General features: G+C 58.2%; 1 protein-coding gene across 2 annotated transcripts in view; it reads left to right on the top strand.

Moving 5' to 3' along the window:
* ADGRG1 (adhesion G protein-coupled receptor G1) overlaps positions 1 to 18,181 on the top strand; it is a 38,251-nt gene extending 20,070 nt beyond the window's left edge. For both annotated transcript variants that reach the window (XM_080829176.1, XM_080829175.1), the window contains exons 2-14: positions 6,440 to 6,537; positions 7,083 to 7,505; positions 8,140 to 8,272; positions 8,863 to 9,010; positions 9,545 to 9,676; positions 10,009 to 10,125; positions 10,340 to 10,385; positions 10,631 to 10,734; positions 11,740 to 11,858; positions 13,597 to 13,865; positions 14,930 to 15,038; positions 15,399 to 15,667; positions 16,823 to 18,181. In XM_080829176.1, coding sequence (XP_080685302.1) covers positions 6,474 to 6,537; positions 7,083 to 7,505; positions 8,140 to 8,272; positions 8,863 to 9,010; positions 9,545 to 9,676; positions 10,009 to 10,125; positions 10,340 to 10,385; positions 10,631 to 10,734; positions 11,740 to 11,858; positions 13,597 to 13,865; positions 14,930 to 15,038; positions 15,399 to 15,667; positions 16,823 to 16,953 — 2,064 coding nt within the window. In that variant the 5' untranslated portion in view covers positions 6,440 to 6,473 and the 3' untranslated portion in view covers positions 16,954 to 18,181. The remainder of the gene's footprint in view (positions 1 to 6,439; positions 6,538 to 7,082; positions 7,506 to 8,139; positions 8,273 to 8,862; positions 9,011 to 9,544; positions 9,677 to 10,008; positions 10,126 to 10,339; positions 10,386 to 10,630; positions 10,735 to 11,739; positions 11,859 to 13,596; positions 13,866 to 14,929; positions 15,039 to 15,398; positions 15,668 to 16,822) is intronic.
* The last annotated feature ends 1,295 nt before the right edge of the window (positions 18,182 to 19,476 follow it).

The following is a 19,476-nucleotide window of genomic DNA, read 5'->3' as shown; positions in this document are numbered from 1 at the left end:
GGAACTATTGCTTCTTGGAAAGTGCTTTGGCAAGTTACCACGTGGTAAGGATGAGGAGACAGTCCCAGAGAAGGGATAGGACTCTGGAGACCACCATGACAAAAAGCATGGCTTTGAGGTTGGGTGGCCTTGGGTTTGAGTTCTGGCTTGGCTACTTGCTGTGTGATCTTGGGCCTCACCTAACCTCTCTGGACTTTAATTTCATTTTCTTTAAACTTTAAATTTTCATTTGGGTCGTAATAGCTTTTGCTCCCTGGACTCATGGTGAGGACTGAATGGTAATTGGTGCAAAGTGCTTTGCTCCACACCAGCACAAACTGAGCACTTGCTAAATCCCCCTCCTTGGATTCCAGGGTCCTTCCCACTGTGCTGGACAGACCCTGCCCTCTCCCCCACCTCCCCACCATGTGGGGTCTGGCCAGGCACTGTGGGCTGGAGTGCAGAGGCCACGGGGTGGGGTGTGGAGGCCCGAGGCCCAGGGCATCAGAAACATCGTAAGGCTGACATCCCAGGGAGGAGGACCAGTGTGTGGAAAGGCTTAGAGGCAGAAACACCTAAGCCCGGGCTCACGTCTGCTTGCGTGACTACACGTTGGCCTCTCTGAGGTCCCTTATGTGAATGTTCTGGTGCTAGATAAAGCAGACTTCAGGGTGGGTGGCTCTGGATAAGGCTCTTGGGGAGGACTCAGGTCCTTGCCCACCGACAGACCCTTTCCTCCCATCCTAGCAGACAGCTCTCTGCTTCTCCCCTCTTCCTTGGTCTTCCCACTGGGCCAGGGCTTGTCTGGGTACACAGAGGGAGTCGTTGCCCATGGACTTGGCCAGACCAGAACCGCGGGGAGGTGGGGCCATGCGGGCAGGGACGGCCCTCCAGCAGGTCGGGTGCAAGAATGTGAGACTCACCCCAGGCAGTGAGTGGGCACGGCCTTGGCATCCGCCAGCCTCTGGGGGCAGACAGGCAGCTTAATTTTTGTTCTCCTTTATTGTAGAAGAATTCCTGAAAACTGAAGTCACTCCGCTTCCCCCAGCCAGCCCAGAACACCCTGCCGGGGGGAACCTCTAGCCGAGGTGGACACCTAGCCTGAGCTTGGCCACCCCACTGGAGAATGGGAGCAGAAGGAGGACAGGGAATGGGCACTGCCGAGGGTTGGGGGGGGTGCTGGTCTAGGATGGGGCATGGCCCTGGGTCCCACCCAGGTCTGATGCAGGTTCCTCCATTGATTTGTTGGAGAGCTGGTGTTTCTAAGTAAGGTTTAGTTTTCTCAAATAATTCAGAAAGTGCCAGCGGAGGGTCTTCTCGACCCCCCGCCCCACCCCCCACGGAGGAAGCACCTGCCAGCGCTGTGCTCTGTTCTGTTCTAACTGCCTTCCCTGGCTGCCCTTTGAGGTCTGAGCAGCCCTCTGTTCCTCCCCCGCAGAGCTAACCTGCCCCCATTCCCAGCCTTCTTCTGCTTTCTCCTTGCTCCCCTGCAGACCTGTACACGCATGTGCACACACACACCCACACTCACATGCGGGCTTACGTTCTCATGGCTTTCCGCTCACCCACCCCTTTCCTTGTCTCTGTCCTGGGTCATGTCCTTCTTTCCTGAGCCCTCTGCCCCTGGGCTCAAGGAGGTAGCCTGCAGCTCCGTGTTGCCCCTGCCTCTGCCGCTGGAGAGCAGCCAGAGATGGAGGCTGGAGCAGGACACCTGAGCTGGGTCCTCTCCCTTCTGTCCCACCCTCGAGGAAGACAAGATCAGGCTCACACCCGAAAACCCACTCCAGGGCTCCCTTTCCACCCCTTCTGTCCTTTGGGAAGCCCCTTCCAGGTTGCCCGCTAAGCACCAAGTGAACCATCGAGGGGCTTGCCGTGTCCTTGCCAGGGTGGAGAGGCACCCCCAGCCCAGGCCACGCCATTCAGCAGCTGAGTGATCCGGACCCGGGCCCCCCCTCATCTCTGATGTTCTCTAGAAAACAGGGCTACTGTTATCCCAGGCTTGGAACCCCGTGGTTCCAAGCCCTAGGAGTGTCCGTCAATGGGACGCTTGTTAAAGCCAGACTCCGAGCCCCACCCCAGACCTGCTGCCTCTGATCCTCAGCATGTGGGGCTGGGGAATCTGCACTTTCCTGAGCTCCCTGGCTTGGTTCTGACCCACAGGCAAGTTTGGGCACCTCTGATATGAACTTCTAGAAGAGCAGTTGTGGTGGTGGGGTGGGTCTGGGCATCAGCCTACTAAGTATATTGGAGAGGTGTCTGGCTGCAAAGGGTTAACCCCAAGCCGACCAGACCAGGTCCTGTCCACTCAACTTCCACCTCCGTCCTCGGAGGAAATGGGTTTTCCAGGAGCCTGGACTGGGCCAGTGGTGACTCGTGGCTCCACACGGATGGCAGAGGAAGTGACTCAGGCCTCCGCGGGGAGAAAGTGAGCCACAGGTCCCCTGCCCAGTGCCCCCTCCCCGACCATGAGGATGGGCAGGGCTGGGTCTGATGGGAGCCAGAGCTCCTTCTCCTGGGCCCAGCCAGTACTGGGGGTTGGTGGGGGAGTGAGGGCTTAGGCAAGCCCTGGCCACCCTCTGCTCTGCCTGTGTCCTGGGGACCTTGGGATGGTGGCCCTCATTGTATTAAGCTGGGCTGGACCGTTCTGTTCCCTGTGTGTGTTTACGGAAGGCCTGAAGTCAAGGGCAGCTGCTCCAGCAGGGGAGGTGGGAGGGGAATCTCTCCTGGGGGACTTGGCCCTCAGACCCTCTCTCCCAGGCTGGAGTTGTCGGGACCTGCCAGTGGTCTTGGCTGCCCCCTCATTCTTAGCTCCTTTTCTTTGGGGGACCTCTCAAAGTGGGGGGAAGCATGCATGTCTAGGACCTCTGCCAGGGGTTCTCTAGGGCAAGATGCAGGTCTGTGTCTTGGCTCCTTCTGGGGTGATCTTGGATCGGCTAACTCTTCCCTAGCCTCAGTTTCCTCGTCCGTAAAATGGCAAACCAGTAAGACCAGCCTCACAGTGGCTCTGGGGATTTCACGTGATGCTTCTGCTGGGATCATCGGGGCGCTGCCGTTAGAGTCCCCCTCTCAGCCGCACCCTGGCCCTGGCCCAGTGCTGTGTGAGGTCTGGTCTTGCCTGCGCGTCGATGGTTGGTTTTAGGGGTCTTTGACGGCCGAGGCCTGTCCCGCTCTGATAGTCTGCGGCTCAGAGACAAGGGATGGGATTCTACCCGTGTAGTCTGTGTCGAGGTCCACGTAAGGGCCCTTGGCTCCTGGTTCTGGGGTTCATCCTCCAGAGCACAGGACCCCTCCCTCCTTGGCTGAGCCACGTGGGGGGTTTCCAGGGTGGTGCCCAGGGCATTCTGCAGCCCGTTGGAGGTGCTGGGAGAGTGTGGTCCCCATCAGGGATGCTGACTGCACCTGAGTTGGCTGTTGGGGGGGGTTGTGTGTATGGGGCTTGGGGGTGGCCGACCTTCCCTCCCCCCACCTCCCAACCACAGGCAGGGGATGGAGGAAAGGAAGAGGATGCCACGAGAGTGGGCAGGGTTCTCTGAGGCGTGAAATGGGCTGGGAAGGTGCCAAGCAGGCTAACCGGGCAGTGCCCTCCCCCTTCCCGGTAAGGGCTGGGATTTTCTCTTTGTCCCCGGCCCTGCTCTCCTGCCCCTCAGAGGGTTCTGAGCAGCTTCACGTCAGGGCTGCAAGGATGGAGGTTTTCTGGGTGGGGTTCCAAGCTTCCCATTGCGCTCCCGGAAGGGAAGTTTCATGCTCTAAGAATTTCCCGGCAAGGTGCTCTGGAGGCTGAGCTGGCCAGGGCCACAAGGCAGGGGGCCCAGAGAGCGGGAGGGGAGGGAGTAGGACCCTGTGACAGTCCCTGGGGGGTTGACTTAGGGGCAGGCATAAGCCGGTCAGAAAGTACACAGAGATATTTAGCTGACACCTAGGGCGCCGACCGCATGCGTGGCCGTGTTCTAAGTCCTTTACAAGTATCACTTCATGTACAGATGTGGCAAGTGAGGGCCAGAGAGGGTGAGGAACTAGCCCAAGGACACACAGCTAACAAGCAGGAGAAGCTGGAGTTGAACGCAGGCAGTCTGGCTCCAGAGTCCACTCCACGGCCTAAGAGTAGGTTAAAGGAAGCCAGGCAGACCCTCCCACTCAAATCCCAAGAATGCCCTTGGGGACAAAGTGATCCACCTTGGAGTGGCTGTTGAAACAGCCAGGGTAGACTGGAGATGAGCCTGCAAGGGTCAGAGTCATGCAGTTGGTCGTCTGTGTTGGAATCCCCTTCGCGGGACTTCATGCAACCTCACTTGTGCCCCTCCGGTGACTGGAAGGTCACTTCTTTGTCTCGGCCTTTTTGCTCTCAAAGCTCGATCCAGGAGGGTTGTTGCAAAAATGGTTGACTCTGCCCTGTCCAGGGCCCTTGTTTACCAACAGGGGTAGCTTACTTTGAAGGTCAGGGGGCCCGAGAGGCACATGGAGTTTTGGCCAGCTGCATCTTTGCTTGCCGTGTGATGTCAGGAAGCCATTGGTCCTCTCTGGGCCTTGAATCCAGATACTATAAAATGGAGAATTTGGACCAAGTCCATAAGTGATCTGTCAGCTACAAGTTCATAAGTGTAGAGCAATGGTTGCAGAGAGGGGGGCTGCCTGGAGGAGGTGACATTTGAATGAGGGATCAGAGGTAGCTAGCAGCAGGGACTGGCAGGAAGGGTTGAAAAGAAGAGGGTCCAGGAGGGCTATGTCTCTGTCTCCAGAGGCTGGGTTTCCTCCCGTTGGTCTGAGGTGACAGGACGCGGTTACAAAAGGGACCAAAATGCTCAGAGAGGACGCAGAGTGAAACCTTAAAATTGCAACCTGGGTGACAGGGACCGTTCCCTAAAACACTTTCAAAGGCTGCTTCTAAGGGGTCATGTGACGCCACAGAGGCAAGCTGATGAGCCAAGCTGACCAGTGACTGGACTGACATGGGCCTGGAAATTGGGCTTCCGTTACGCATGGTGGGACATAGGAGACTGGCTCTAGCTTCAGGGGGTCAAGTTAATTCAAGGAAGGAGACAATGAGCTCCCGCCTGGGTCCCCCATCCCTTTAATGCAACCCTCCAATATTCTGTCCGAAAGCCACCTCTTCCTGGAAGCCCCCTTTGGCTTTCTCTAAACAGAGACTTCTCGTGCAGTACCCAGGTCTCCAACTTCCCTTTACCTGGCTTGTGGCAGATGATGGCACATATTGCCACAACCACACACAGTTCCCCATGAACTGAAGAAGGCTGCATGGGTGTAGGCGCCTCATTCAGTCATGGGGCCAGCTGGCCATGGCCACTGTCTCCAAGGGGCGGGCATGCAGTTGCCTGCCAGGCACCACAGTCCTGACCAGGCAGGGAAAGCCCTGGCCTCTGGAATAATCTTGGGCAGGTCATTTAACCCCTTGGGCTTCCGATTCCCTGTTTGGGAAAGGTGCCAACAGGAGGGCCAACTTCACAGGGTTGAAGTGACAACGAATAACGTACAGGGGTGTGGTGGGAGAGCACAGGCTGGCAGACTGGTGTTTAGCTAATGGAGGCCATGGAGGGGCCAGAAGTGCCCACTCTACGCCGGGGTGGGACCGGGAGGAGGAAGCCAGACCTCCCCTCACTTCCGCCACTTCCGCCACACTGACAGTGTCTCCCTATCAGACAGGAACACACCTCTGCCTTTTTCCAGCTGTGGTTGGGGGGAGGAGTTGGGGGCGGCTGGGAACCGGCTCTCCCTGGTGGTCAGGACAGGAAGCACCCTTCTCCACCGTTCCCTGCAGGGGGCGCTGCGGGAGCGCTGATCCTTCATTTCATTCACTGGTCCAACTGCTCAGCCTTTGTCCAGCAACCCCCATGCACTAAGCCCTGTTCAGAGAGATGGACCAGGAGCTGCCTCGCTAGCCGAGGAGGGAATGAACCACCCTGCACTGCCTGGGGGACAGAGGCGGCCCTGGCCAGTGGTGGGAAGCAAAGGAGGCCAGGGCTGACTATAGAAGGAGTTGGGGAAGGCTTCCCAAAGGAGGAGCTCTCTGACCTGGGTCTTGGGGATGATGACGGTGAGGTTCCTGGAGGGGAACCCGAAGAGCCACCCTTTTCCTGGAGGGGCAGGATGGTGGGGGTGGTTCCAGCTGGTGCTGTGGTACCTTGCCCACCAGATTCTAGCCAAGATGACCCCAGCATTGCTGGGTCTAGAGGCAAGTACTATTATTTGCCCCATTTTCTGTGATTTGCGGTGGGTCACGCAGCAAGTGTGAGGGGGAGCCAGGACTTGAACTCGGCTGGGCGCCAGATGGCCACTGCCCCTTGATGATCAGCTTCTGGCAGCTCTGGGGAGACCCACGGGCTGTTTCCACACTTGCTTCCCTACCTCACATCCCACACCCGAGAAACACTGGCCTCCCCCTCTGCAGGGCTGGCCCAACCACCTTGCGGATCTGGCCCCAGGTAACACTTCTGGCCTCTTTCAGGTGCTGACTTCTCAGGGTGACCTTGGGGAGGAAGATGGCCGCCCAAGTGCTGCAGCAGACGGTGCTGTTCTCGCTAGGTCTGCTCTTCCTGGTTCAAGGTAGGCGATCTCAGGGATGCCCCGGGACTGTTGTGACTTACATTACAGTGCCCGCATCTGTAGGACAGCTGCCAGCATATTCACTATGGGCAGGCACAGGACTTTAGACGCAGCTTAGCAAGTGTATGGTATCTTGCAGAAAAGGGCATCCCTTCTTTATGGGGATGCAGCCCCACAGTGCACAGCTTGGGGAGCATGGACTGGGTTTTGGCCTCCCTCAGCTCTGCAGCCAGAGCATCCTTGTGCAGTGCACAGCCTGCACGAGAGTCTATGGCAGACATGGCCTCATGAAGTACTTTATTGCTATTGAAATGTTTTTTGCCTTTGAAATTATTATTAATTTTTAGTTCTTGTCATAATTCAAAGCTAGTAATTTGCGAGTAGGGCACATTCACATTTTTGCAGATCTTTGAGGTATAGGCCCTTGGAACATGTTGGATCTCAGGTGCTGGGATCCAGTATTCTGGGCCCAAGGCCTAAACCCCTCTCCTGCCCCCTGGCTGCTCCCTGCCCCAGAGTCCCATCTGTAGTCTTTATCTCCTCAGGTACCCGTGGTGGGGGCCCCCGTGAAGACTTCCGTTTCTGTGGCCAGAGGAACCAGACACAGAAGAGCAGCCTCCATTATAAGCAGACGTCAGAGCTGCACATCTCCATCAAGAACTCAGAGGGAGCCCTCACAATCCACGCTCCCTTCCCGGCGGTGCTCCCGGCCTCCCAGCTCTTCCCTGAGCCCAGGGGCCTCTACCACTTCTGCCTGTACTGGAACCACCACGCAGGGACTCTGCAACTCCACTATGGGAAGAGCACCTTCTTGCTGAGTAACCAAGCCTCTGGACTCCTGTGCTTCCGGCACAACAAGGAGAGCCTGGGTCCAGGCCCCCCACTGCTTGCCACCTCTGTCACCTCCTGGTGGAGCCCCCAGAACACCAGTCTGCCCAGTGCTGCCGGCTTCACCTTCTCCTTCCACAGTAAGGCAACTTCCGGGCAGGAGCAACTTGGACAAAGGCCGGGAGGCCGGGCAGTGAACTGGGTCTGCCCGACAGGTCACGACCTTGGGCTTTGTTCCCAGGCAGTGGGGAGCCACTGAAGGTGTCTGAGGAGGGGAAGGGTGTGATCCAAGGTGTGCTTCAGGAAGGTTTGTGGAAAGGTAGGGGTGGAGGCAGAGGGGCGAAGTCCCATCCAGAGGCTGCAGGGGAGGTCAAGGTGAAGGAAGATGAGGCCTGCCCAGGATGGGCGCAGAAAGTGCGGAAAGATGGGACTGGGTGTCAGAAGCCAGAGGCCCCATGAACCCCCCCACCCTCACAGCCCTCTCGGGGTGGGCCCTCCCAGCTCCAGGTGTGTAGACAGAAGGGCACCTGGGCAGGTGTGTCCCGGCCGGCCTCGCTGGGGCTGGAGTTGCTGGAGGGTCCCGTGTGGCAGAGCCCTCATCTGGCCAGCTTCTGGGTGACCTTGGGGGGTTCACCCCTGTCTTGGAGGCTCAGTTTCAGCCTCCGTAAAACTGGGGAGAGAGGCCTTCATAGTCACCGGAGGGTTAAATGGGAGTAGGACGGGTGTGGCCGGCATCTGGCTCCTGGTTAACAGCCTCTGTCTGTCCCGTTCCAGATCCTCCCCAGAAGGCCTCCCACAATGCCTCGGTGGACATGTGCGAGCTGAAAAAGGACCTCGAGCAGCTCAGCCAGCTTCTGAGGCACCCTGGAAAGATCTCGAGGAGGCCCTCGTCCACCCCCGCCAGCCAGTAAGTGTGGCCCCCCAGACCCGGACGTGGACAGGGCAGTGACCTGGAGTGGGAGGCGTGATGGAGACTTCTCCTGGGGCCGGAATGTTCCCCTCGTCTTTCCACTTCCTAGGGAGGAATCAAAATCCAGCCCTGCAGGACAAACCCCTGACCTTTGTAAAAACAAATATCACCATCCCCAGACAGCCACCCAAGCCCTCTTCCCCACCAAAAAAGGAGAACTGATGGGCCCATTTGAGAGCTTGACAGACTGAGGCCCGAAGATAGGTAGGGCTGCTCCGTGGCCACAGAGCGGGTCAGTCCAGGCGCAGCTGGGCCAGAACCCGGTGCTCGGGGTCACCCGCCTTTCCTGTTTGCTCTGTCGTTCCAGCTTCCTCTCACCCCGCCCCCCACTCACCCACAGGCCTTCTCCGTCCCAAGCCAGCACTGTCTTAGGGCTGTTTTCTCTCCTGTCCCCTCCCTGCTGCCCCCTGACCCTCCTTCCCCTGTCTCGGTCTGTCTCTTTTCCTGTGTCTCCGCCGAGATTCCCCGTCTCGCCCCATCTCCCAGCCCGCCAGGATCAACCTCCCTGCCCCTTCTGCCCCTGCCAGGAGGCTGCAGAGCCTGGAGTCGAAGCTGACCGCTGTGAAGTTCCCCGGGGACACGCTGTCCTTCGAGGAGGATCTGGTCAACGCCACAGTGTGGAAGCTGCAGCCCACCGCCAGCCTCGAGGGCCTGCACATCCACTCCAGGCGTGAGGTCAGGGGTCAGGGGCCAGCCTGGCCGGGGCGGAAGCAGATGCGGAAGCATGAACACACCCCTCCCCAGGGCCTCTGGGAGCCAGATCTGTGCTGACAAGGAAGGTCTCGGGCCCCGCAGCACAGGACCCTTCCTGGCACAGGGGTGGGGAGGGGGTGGGGTGGGGTGAACGGCATCAGAGGCTCCTACGGTACCCCCCGTGTGAACAGAAGACCCCAAAACACCTGTATGTGCATGTCAGTCTTAAGACAGGCCCCTCGCGTGGGCCTGTTAGTCAGGAGCCACCACACTGCCCCCATCCTCCCCACCCCGGGTAGCCCAGATGGCACAGCAGTCTCCCTGGCCTGTTTGCCCCCCGGAGCCCTGGGCTCTACCCACCGGGCTTCCCAGCCAGTACTGGAGCCAAGACAAGGAGGGCTTCCAGGAGGAGGTGGGCTTCGAGATGGCAGCGCCTGGGAAGGTGTTGGGGGCGGGGGTGGGTGGAGGCCTCGGAGCCCACCTCTGGCTGAGCCCCACGGGGATTCTGGTCTGCAGGAGGGACAGAGCGAGATCCAAGAGTACTCCGTGCTACTGCCCGGCACGCTCTTCCAGAAGACCAAAGGCCGGAGAGGGGAGGCCGAAAAGAGACTCCTCCTGGTGGACTTCAGCAGTCAAGCTCTGTTCCAGGTGGGGAGCCCCAGGGAAAGCAGTTTCTGTCTGATGGGGAGGTGGAAGGTAGGCATAGAGCCAAGCCCCCTCGTCCAGAAGTCAGAGCCTTTCCTTGTAAGGTCAGAAATGGAACTGTGACGTGCGAATCTCCCCAGGAGAATGCTAAATTATGTTGTTTTCGCTGCAGTGTAAATGACTACATGTGCGAGAATTGTTGCCAGAGGGAGACTCAGCATCTCAGAGCAATGTGTGGGGGAGAGACGGGAGTCTAGAGAAACTCGGGGATGTCTGGGCCTTCTCAGCCTTGAGCCCCCACACCCTTCCTCTCCTCCCCCATCTCATGTATCTAGGACAAGAATTCCAGTCAAGTGTTGGGTGAGAAGGTCTTGGGTATTGTCGTGCAGAACACCAAAGTAGCCAACCTCTCGGAGCCCGTGGTGCTCACCTTCCAGCACCAGCCACAGCCGGTGAGTGCCCGCAAACCCGCCCAGGAGACAAGGGCCCCTGCTTGTCTTTTCAGCCCTGCTTTCGGAGCCTCTTGTCTTTAACAAAATGATCAGCTGGCTGAGGACCTCAGCCGGTCAGGTCCACACGGGGTGGTGGCCTGACACTGACTTCCTCTGCTTGGCCCAGAAAGGAGCAGGCTGTAATGGGGTCCACTCTCCTTTCTTGTCCCTGCAGAAAAACGTGACTCTCCAGTGCGTATTCTGGGTGGAAGACCCAACGTGTGAGTGTGGAAGGTTCTCTGAGCTGGGTGGATATCTGGAGGAGAAAGGGGGTCCTGGAGAGTGGGGGAGATGGGGTTAATCAGGGAGGGCTTCCTGGAGAAAGTGGGCTTTGAAGAAGGGCAGACTAGATATTTGCCAAGGGAAGCAAAGGCTCAGAAGAGTGGCACAATTACGCCTTTTGGGGGGGTCCAGTGGGGTCCTGAGGTACTGGGCTTGATCAGAGCATCACGGAATCCTTCCTCAGTGAGTGGCCTGGGGAGCTGGAGTGATGCTGGCTGTGAGACCAACCGGAGAGAGACGCAGACTTCTTGCCACTGCAACCACCTGACGTACTTTGCGGTGCTGATGGTGAGTGGTCCCCTTCCTGCCCTGCGGCCACACCCTGGGTTGGCTTTGCCAGCCACCTTCCACAAATATGCCATTCATTCCCCACACCAACCTCCGAGGCATCTCCTGTTGCTGTCCTATTTTATAGATGGGGAAACCGGGGCTCAGAGAGCTTAAGCAATTTACCTAAGATCACACAGCTAGCAAGCAAGATAGCTGGTCACTAAAGACTTTGTTGCTCTTTATTCCCAAATCTGGGTGCATGATAAAAATGCAGATTCCTGGCCCTAACCTAGAATTCTGATTCCACAGGCTGAAGGAAGGGCACAAGTACATTTCCAAAGAGCCTTCGAGGGCATACTGAGGCCCATTGTGGAGGGCCTCACAACGGACTTCAGTGTCCCCAAGATCACAGAAGTTTTGTGTCCTAGGTCCAGTCTCCCAGAATCTTGGGACCCAGCTTCTGAGGATCAAAGTGGTCTTCCAAACCTCCCTGCATGTGGGACGCTCATGCTGGTGTTGAGTTCTAGAAAAAAAAATGAGTGCCAGGCTGGAAAAGGGATTCTCTAGAAGAGGGTTCCTTTTTTTTTTTTTTTTTTAAAGATTTTATTTATTTATTTGAGAGAGAGAGTGAGAGAGCATGGCAGAGAGAGGGGGAGAGAGAGAGGGAGAAGCCAGCTCCTGGCTGAGCTGGGAGCCCCATATGGGACTTGATCCCAGGACCCTGACATCATGACCTGAGCTGAAGGCAGACTCTTAACCGACTGAGCCACCCAGGCGCCCTCTAGTGGAGGGTTCTTGACTGTGCTGCGTGGGGGATCCTTTTGAGGAGTCAGTGAGAACTGTAGACCCCCTCCCCTTCCGAAGAATGCACTCACGGACCAGCCTCTGCTCAGCTCTGGGTGGTGGTGGTTCACAGATGCCCCAGGCCCTGCGGGGAGACTCAGGTTGGCCTTCACCTGGGACAATCCCTCAGTGTCAAGCTGGGGACACTGAGGCCAGCCCCTGCCTGTCTTGTGGATCCAGGTCGCCTCTGTGGAGGTAGATGCCGTACACAAACACTACCTGACCCTCGTCTCCTACGTGGGCTGCGTCATCTCCGCCCTGGCCTGCGTCCTCACCATCGCTGCCTACCTCTGCTCCAGGTAGGGCCTGGAGGAGGGGTGGTGGTAAGGCAGGGGTAGGGAGAACCTTCATTCTGGGCCCCTGAGCCGGGACCCCATAACCATGGAGACCCACCCTGGAGATCGGCTTGACTCACCCCAAAATGTGTGTGTGGTTGCAGGAAGGAGCCCTGGGAACTAAAGTCAGCCGACCCCTGGGGGCTGTGTCTCCTCAGATCCGTGGTATTCGGATGACAAACTTTATTATCTGCCAACACTGAACACAGGGAGAGGTGACATAAAAATCTAGATTTCTGCCTTGGAAGAATCAGATGTATCACCCCTGGGGGCCCATAATAATAGGATGTTGACAATTATAATCATGGTTAACACCTTCTTGGAGCTTGCTACATGCTACCCACTGTTCTAAGTGCTTTACATGCATGAAATTGGTTCAGTCCTCACAAGGGCCCTGTGAAAGAGCGCTCAGAGAGGGTAAGGGACTTGCCTGAGGCCACACAGCAAGGAAGTGGCAGAGGCAGGCGTACATCCGGTGTCTGATTTAAGGCCTGGCCCCCGCGAGCATTCAAGTTTGACAAAGCCTACCCTGTCCCCCCTATGGAAGATTCTGTCACTCCACTTCTGTCATTTGGGTGTCTTGAGGAAGAAGGTGCCCGCGGGAAGGCTTTGGTGGAGGAAGGAGCGCCTTTACCCCTCCTCACACCAGCTGCATGGACGGGTCTGGATGGTCAGCGCTGAGCTTGGCTGAAGTGGAGGTCCACCTGCAGCCTGGGCCTGGGTCCGTTTGCATGCAGGGGGGATGCTCTAAATTCTGTGGGTGCAAGCGCCTAGAGCGTGCTCACATACTTGCTCGTGCGAGGAAGGGGGATGGAGTCGTGTGCTTGCGGGCACCTAAGTGACTGTGTTATGTGAGCCTGCAGCTGTGCACATGGTGGGGCTGGAGTGGTGACGGGACAGCTGGCGGGCTCAGGGGAGGCCAGGGGGCAGTGGCTGAGCCCCCCAGCCCTACCCATTGATCACAAAAGTGCCCAAGGACGGGGCCAGGGAACCTTAGGGACTGAGGCTTTACCCAATGAGGGGGGCTGTCCTCCCACTTCATAAGCTTAATAGATGAGTGAACTGTGGGGGGAGGGAGCAGCCCAAGGCAGTAGCTGGTGGCAGGGGTGGGTGGGCATGGCTACCCTGTCATGCCCTCTGGCACAGGTGGTGGGTGGAGCTGGGTGGTGCACAGGTGGGGACCCAGGGAGGAAATGCCAGCCATGCCTCCCTGGATCAGGTAGAGTCCTGGGGTGGGAGGGGTGCTGGGATGTGCTCACAGACTTGCAAACCTGCAGACAGACAGACATACTGTCCTCCCCTCCCCCCACAGTCAGCCTCACAGACACATGACTATGCAGACAGGAGGACATAGAACGCATTTTCTCCCAAAACAGCAACAAAACCAAAGAAAGTCTTTTCCCTCCAGCTCTGGGAGCATCTGGTTGACTACAGTGGCTGGATTTGTCCTGCTTGCTCTCTCTGTGCTAAATCTGTTGTTCAGTGTGCCCATGGAGCCCGAGCCTGTGGGTGCTGGGCACACAGTAGGTGCACAGGGACCTGTGGGGAATGATGTGGCTGCAGCCATAGGGATGGGATAGAGTGTGTGTGTGTGTGTGTGTGTGTGTGTGTGTGTACCCTGGGAAGGCCGCCTGGAGGAGGAGTCCAGCCGCCACCTTCCCAAGCTGGCCACCAGGGTGACCCCACTCCCTCTCGTGTGTAGGAGGAAGCCTCGAGATTACACCATCAAAGTGCACATGAACCTGCTGTTGGCCGTCTTCCTGCTGGACGTGAGCTTCCTGCTGAGCGAGCCAGTGGCCCTGACGGGCTCCGAGGCTGGCTGCCGTGCCAGTGCCATCTTCCTGCACTTCTCTCTGCTCGCCTGCCTCTGCTGGATGGGCCTCGAGGGCTATAACCTCTACCGACTGGTGGTCGAGGTCTTTGGCACCTATGTCCCTGGCTACCTGCTCAAGCTGAGCATCATGGGCTGGGGTAAGTTGGTAGAGGGCGCTGTTGGGCCCCCAGACCTGCCTCTCCTATTTGGTAAAATGCAGGCACCTGGTTCCACTTCTCTGCTTACCTCTCTGATTGTTCCCTCACTGTATCCTTCACCCACCCATTCTCATTTGTTCTTGACCTTGACTAGGTTAAGGTTCCCTTTGGGAAGATGAAGTGGTGAGCACTGCCCCAAGAAACACATATTCTCCACATGGCTCACTCTTCTAAAAGGGGGGTTTGCAGACAGAGATATCATGTATGGATGTGCAGGTTGTGCACTGCTCAAAGGCACCCAGTTGGAGGAGGAGTGGGCTGTCATCCAGTCCTCCACTCACCTAATTCACCCAGGCTGGTGGTGGCTCTGTCTGTGGATCCTCTTAAGCTTATGTAACAGATTCCGCATAGCTTTGGCATTTGTTCTTGGCCAAGACCACCCAATTTACCCATGGCCCAGACCTCTCAGTCAGATCTGGAGGCCCAGGGGGCACACCACAAGTCCTTCTGGATGTTGCACCGGCCCTCCAACCTCCCCATGTCCCTCACCCAACTTGCTGCTCCTCTGTGTTTCTCATCTGGCCCTTTCTTGGCTCACTCCATTGTTTTACATAAAATTCCTTCAGAGTTAGCTCTGTGTCAAGACCCCAGTGTTTGGTGGTGCGTGACCCTTTCTGGAGAGCTCTGCAGCTCCAGCCCATGGACAAGGTCAAGCCCCAGTGCAGACTCTGGAAGTCCCCCCTTCAGCTGTCCCCCACCTTCAGCCGTCCCCCACCCTCCCAGTCTGTGCCTCCCATCTCCCCTTCTGACATCCTGCCCCTCGGCAGGGAAATGCAGGCCCTTTCTCCCACGGCCCCCTGGGATGGTGGAAGGGGGAAGGTCAGGGGAGATAGGGCTCCCTATGGGAAACCCAGACTGGAGTACGGGAAGGGCAGGGTCTGATCACGGAGGACCCACCCCAGATGGAGCTGAGTATAAGCCTGGGAGAAGGCCTCGCCGGAGGGCAGGGGAGGGAGCATAGCACAGAGGGTGGGAGGCTGAGTTCCATGCTTTGCGGCCTGCAGGCTTCCCAGTCTTCCTGGTGATGTTGGTGGCTCTTGTGGATGTGAACAACTACGGCCCCATTATCCTGGCTGTCCAGAGGACCCCAGAGAGTGTCATCTACCCTTCCATGTGAGTGGCTGAGTGTGCCAGGGCTGGAACATGGGCCTTGTGGTTCAGGGACCAGAGAGCAGCCTGGGCTGAGGCCACGCCGGTCGGGGGGTTTCCTGGGCCCTGGGGCTGCTGGAGGTGCCAGCTTGGCGGTGGCTGGGGGGTCAGGGAGGGTGAGCACAGGCCCAGATTTGCCCGTCTCTCGCCGGTGACCTTGAGCCGCACCTGGGTTTCTTGGCACGAGTGGGAATAGGCTGGAGAGGACGAAGGCACAGAGGAGAGCTGGAAAGTAATGTCCCCCCAGGAGTCCGTGGTGTCTCCGGGCACTCGGGCTCACTGAGGCGCCAGCCCTGCCATTGTGCGCTGAACCCTTGCCCCCAGGTGCTGGATCCGGGACTCGCTGGTCAACCATGTCACCAACCTGGGCCTCTTCAGCCTGGTGTTCCTGTTCAACACGGCCATGCTAGGGACCATGGTGGTGCAGATCCTGCGGCTGCGCCCGCACGCCCAGAAGTGGCCCCACGTGCTGACGCTGCTGGGTCTCAGCCTGGTCCTCGGTCTGCCCTGGGCCTTGGTCTTCTTCTCCTTCGCTTCGGGCACCTTCCAGCTTGTTGTCCTCTACTTCTTCAGCATCGTCACCTCCTTCCAAGGTAGGTGTGGAGAAGACCCCACCCCTGGGCCCCCAGGCCCGGGGCCCACACATGGGGCACAGGGCAGGGAGGATATGGACTCAAATCGACGGCTTCCCTTCTCTAGGCCTCGGTCTTCCCAGCTGTAAAGTGCACCCCCACCCAGGCCATAGCTGACAATCTTTATTGAGTACATGCTCTGTGTCGGCCCTGTGTTAAGCCTTGGGGCTAACATTATGAACTGGTTAGGTGAGGGCCTTTCTTCCTTGGAGCTTTGGGAAAGACCTGGGGTGACAAGCAAGCACACAGCCCTCTGAGAGGAGGGCAGTCCGAGTGAAGATGTGATGAAAAATCTGGACTGGGCTGACTTTGGGAAGGGTGGCCAGGGAGGCCTCTGTGGGAGACATTTGAAGACAACAGAAGGGTCCAGCCAGGGAGAGATCAAGGGCCATGTGATTCCATGTGTGATCCTAGCCCGTGGGCCTTAGCATCATGGGGAGCTTGCTAGAAGTATAGGCTCTGATTGCCCCAGACTTGCTGAATCAGATCCGCATTGTAACAGATACCCAGGGGTGCATGTGTGTGGCACAGGCTGAGGAGGTCTGGTCTAAGGAAGGAGTGTGCCAGGCAGAGGGAGGAGCAAGTACAAAGGTCCTGAGGTTAGCGCTAGGCTGTTGGATGGAAGAACGGTTGAGGGGCAGTGAGGCTGAAGGGTATTTGGAGGGGCAGAGGGGAGTGGAGCAGAGGGCTGGATCATGAGGGCTGGGGCTTAATGCCAGCAGGGTTCTTCTACCTGCACCCCTCTACACATCCCCACCACCCAAGGACAGACAGACAGATACACACAGACACACATCCCCCTCTGTTCTGTCCCAGAGGTGCTTAAACAGGTACTCTGGAGTCTGAATACCAGGGTTTAACTCCTGACTCCACCAAGGCCCGTTACCTCCCTGGGGCCTCAGTTTCTTTGTTTGTGAAACAGAATAGTAAAGAGTAGGCCTGATCTCATGAGAACTTGAGAGAATAAATTAAGATGGGGCTCAGGCCATTGCACAGTGTCTGGTGCATGGTGGGGTCCCCTCCCAGTCACAGGGTTGCTGGTAGCCTGGGTAGGGAGGAGGGGAAGGGGCAGGACCACCCCGCTAACTGAACCCCGCATCCCATCACTGCCCGCAGGTTTCTTCATCTTCCTCTGGTACTGGGCTATGCGGCTGCAGGCCCGGGGCGGGCCCTCCCCGCTGAAGAACAGCTCAGACAGCGCCAGGCTCCCCATCAGCTCGGGCAGCACCTCGTCCAGCCGTATCTAGGCCGCTGCCACCCGCCGGGAGCTGCGTGAGGAAACAGAGATGCGGCCTCGCCTCACCCCCGCCTGCCACCCCCACAGCCAGGCCTGACACCTGGGGCAGCCAGAACCTCGGGGAGAAGCCCCAAGCTCCTTGGGGGGAAGGGGGCTTTTGCCCTCGGCAGCCAGACTCCCAGGCGGGCCTTCTGGATTGGCCTGCGGACTGCTCGGTGCCCCGGTCCGGCTCACAGGGGCTTAGGAGAGGGACCGTAACCCTGCTGTCCTCCCTGGGGGCCACAGGCCCAGCTGAACTCACCGCCACTGGGCCCAGCCCTCATGGCTGCGGGTGGGAGCCCACAGGCCCCAAGGTCAAGTCCTGGTCCTGTGAGGCCTGGCAGCATCCTAGGCCCCGGGCCCTAGCCGCTCTGTCTCTGGAGATCTCCACGAGGACACTCTGCGCTCCTGTCATTTTAGCCTAAGAGTGGTACTCAGGGCGCATGGGGTTGGGGCAGAGCTTTGAGCCAGATCCCTGGAGGAGGGGAGCCCCTCCTGGAGCATAGCAGAAGCTCCTCTACCTCTGAGCCCAGGGCCTTCCGTCAGCCTCCCCAGCCCTCACTCTCCAGCCCCCCACTCAGCCCTGGGCAGGGCCCCGATTCCAGGGCTGGATTTTGGGTTGTGGCTCCCAAGAGCGGCTGGGTGCCTGCCATAAACCTTTCTCTACTGGACGGGCCTTTGCCCGCCCTTGACTCAGGCTTAGTGTAGACATTCTGGGCTGGGCTAGGTCTATCTGTCCCTCTGGGCCTTTCTATAAGCTGCATTGCCCTTGGTCACCACTGCCAAGCCCACGGCTCAAATGGATCCCCAGCTTCTCTCAAAGTCCTCTTGTGGCAAGAACTGTGGAGCGTAGCAGTGCAAATTTGTCTCTGTCCCAGTACTGGGAAGACGGAGGCTTTTTCAGCCTGGTGGCCCTGGTGGAGAGCCCAATGAGCTCTTAAGGGGTTGGAACTACGAGAGGAGCCACCATTCCTTGCTGGGGGATCCAGGAAGACTTCCTGTAGGAGGCAACATTTGATCCGGATCTCAGCCTTAAGGATGGGGGAGGACTTTCTTTTTAAGCACGATCTCATTTGTCTTTTGAACTGAAAGAAGTAGATGTTCATTGTAGAGAATTTGGAAACTGTAGAAGAGCACACAGAAAAAGAAATAAAAATCAGCTTGTTGTTTTCACCTAATAAACCCGTGTGAACATTTGGAGCCTTTTCTTCTGTGCTTCTATCCAGAGTCACTGACAAAAACAGGCCAATCAGGAAGTAGCAATGAGGGCCTCGGGCTGGGGTCCCCTTTCTCAGGACATTAGGTGCTGGACAGGCCACTTGACGGTTCTCACTGTGCACTTCACCGGGCTGTAAGGCCTTGGAGAGCTGGACCGCTGTTCTCAGAAGGACCTAACCAGGTTCGTGTGTGCAGACATCGCTGTGGCGTGGAAAATGGACTGAGGCAGCCAGAAGCCTGGAGACCTTGTCCCTGGAGACTGGAGCCTTCCCAGAGCCACCAGGACAAGCTGGCACCGGTGGGAGTTGGCAGAGAGCAAAGCTACAGTTCTACCTGCCCTGGGATGTGGGGGGGCCCAGGGCTTTGCACGTGGCTCCAGGCCCGCCCCCAGCCCCAGTGAGGCCTAAGAGGGGTGATGCTCACCCTGGCCCTGCCCAGCTAACTTTACCACTTTCCCAGCTGCTCCCCCACTCCCTGGTCCTGTCTTTCTAGGTGTGCTGGATGCTCTGGGTCCCTCCTTCCAGGCCCTTCTTCACAAACAGGCCCCCGTGAGCCCCTCTGAGGGTCATTGTGCCAGGATGGGTCCCCAGCGGTGGGCCCAGCAGGTGGCAGTTCACAGAGCGCTTGTCCACCATCTCACCTCACCTGGCTGCCGCTGGGAGGGAGGTGGGACAGGCCCTGTCGTTCCCGTCTGCCCCAAGTCTTCCCCGCAGAGGAAGTGCCTGGGGCACCACGCCAGAGCCCCACCTGCCCCCCACGGCCCATAAGTGTCCCCAACATCCTCTCCCCACCCCTCCCCAGGTCCAGAGGGCCTGTGGGAAACAGAATCCTGCCTGCACACTGTGTGGGAGGAAGCGGAAGGGGCTGGGTGGGTCCTCAGACCCCCAGGGTAGAGCATGTCTAGCTCGGGCCCTGCGGGGGGATGCTAGGGGGATACGCCTTCTTGAAGGGGTGCTCTCTACCTTTGATCTTGCAGTGACCATGGGACCACGCCAGGGGACCTGGCCTCCTGCACACGGCTTCCTCAGAGCCATCAGATCTGGAGCCTGAGTGGTCAGCCCCTCCCCTTCCCTTGTGCTGCCCCCCATGTGTGTTTGCTGCTCCCACTTCCTGTCTGGGCCACCAGTGATCAGCTGGGCGATAGGACAGTAATTGCGCAGTGGGGACAGTTGTAAAGAGATAACGACCGTGGCCACGCCCGGTGGTCTGGACAATTCCACTCGCATGATCTCATGAGTTGTTTGCATGTCTTGTAAGAGGTTCAGAGCAGCAGACA

The sequence above is a fragment of the Martes martes genome, assembly GCF_963455335.1.
Source record: "Martes martes genome assembly, chromosome: 17".
NCBI lineage: Eukaryota > Metazoa > Chordata > Mammalia > Carnivora > Mustelidae > Martes > Martes martes.
The sequence above is the reverse complement of the archived record's forward strand: the minus strand, read 5'-3'. Positions and strand labels throughout refer to the sequence as shown.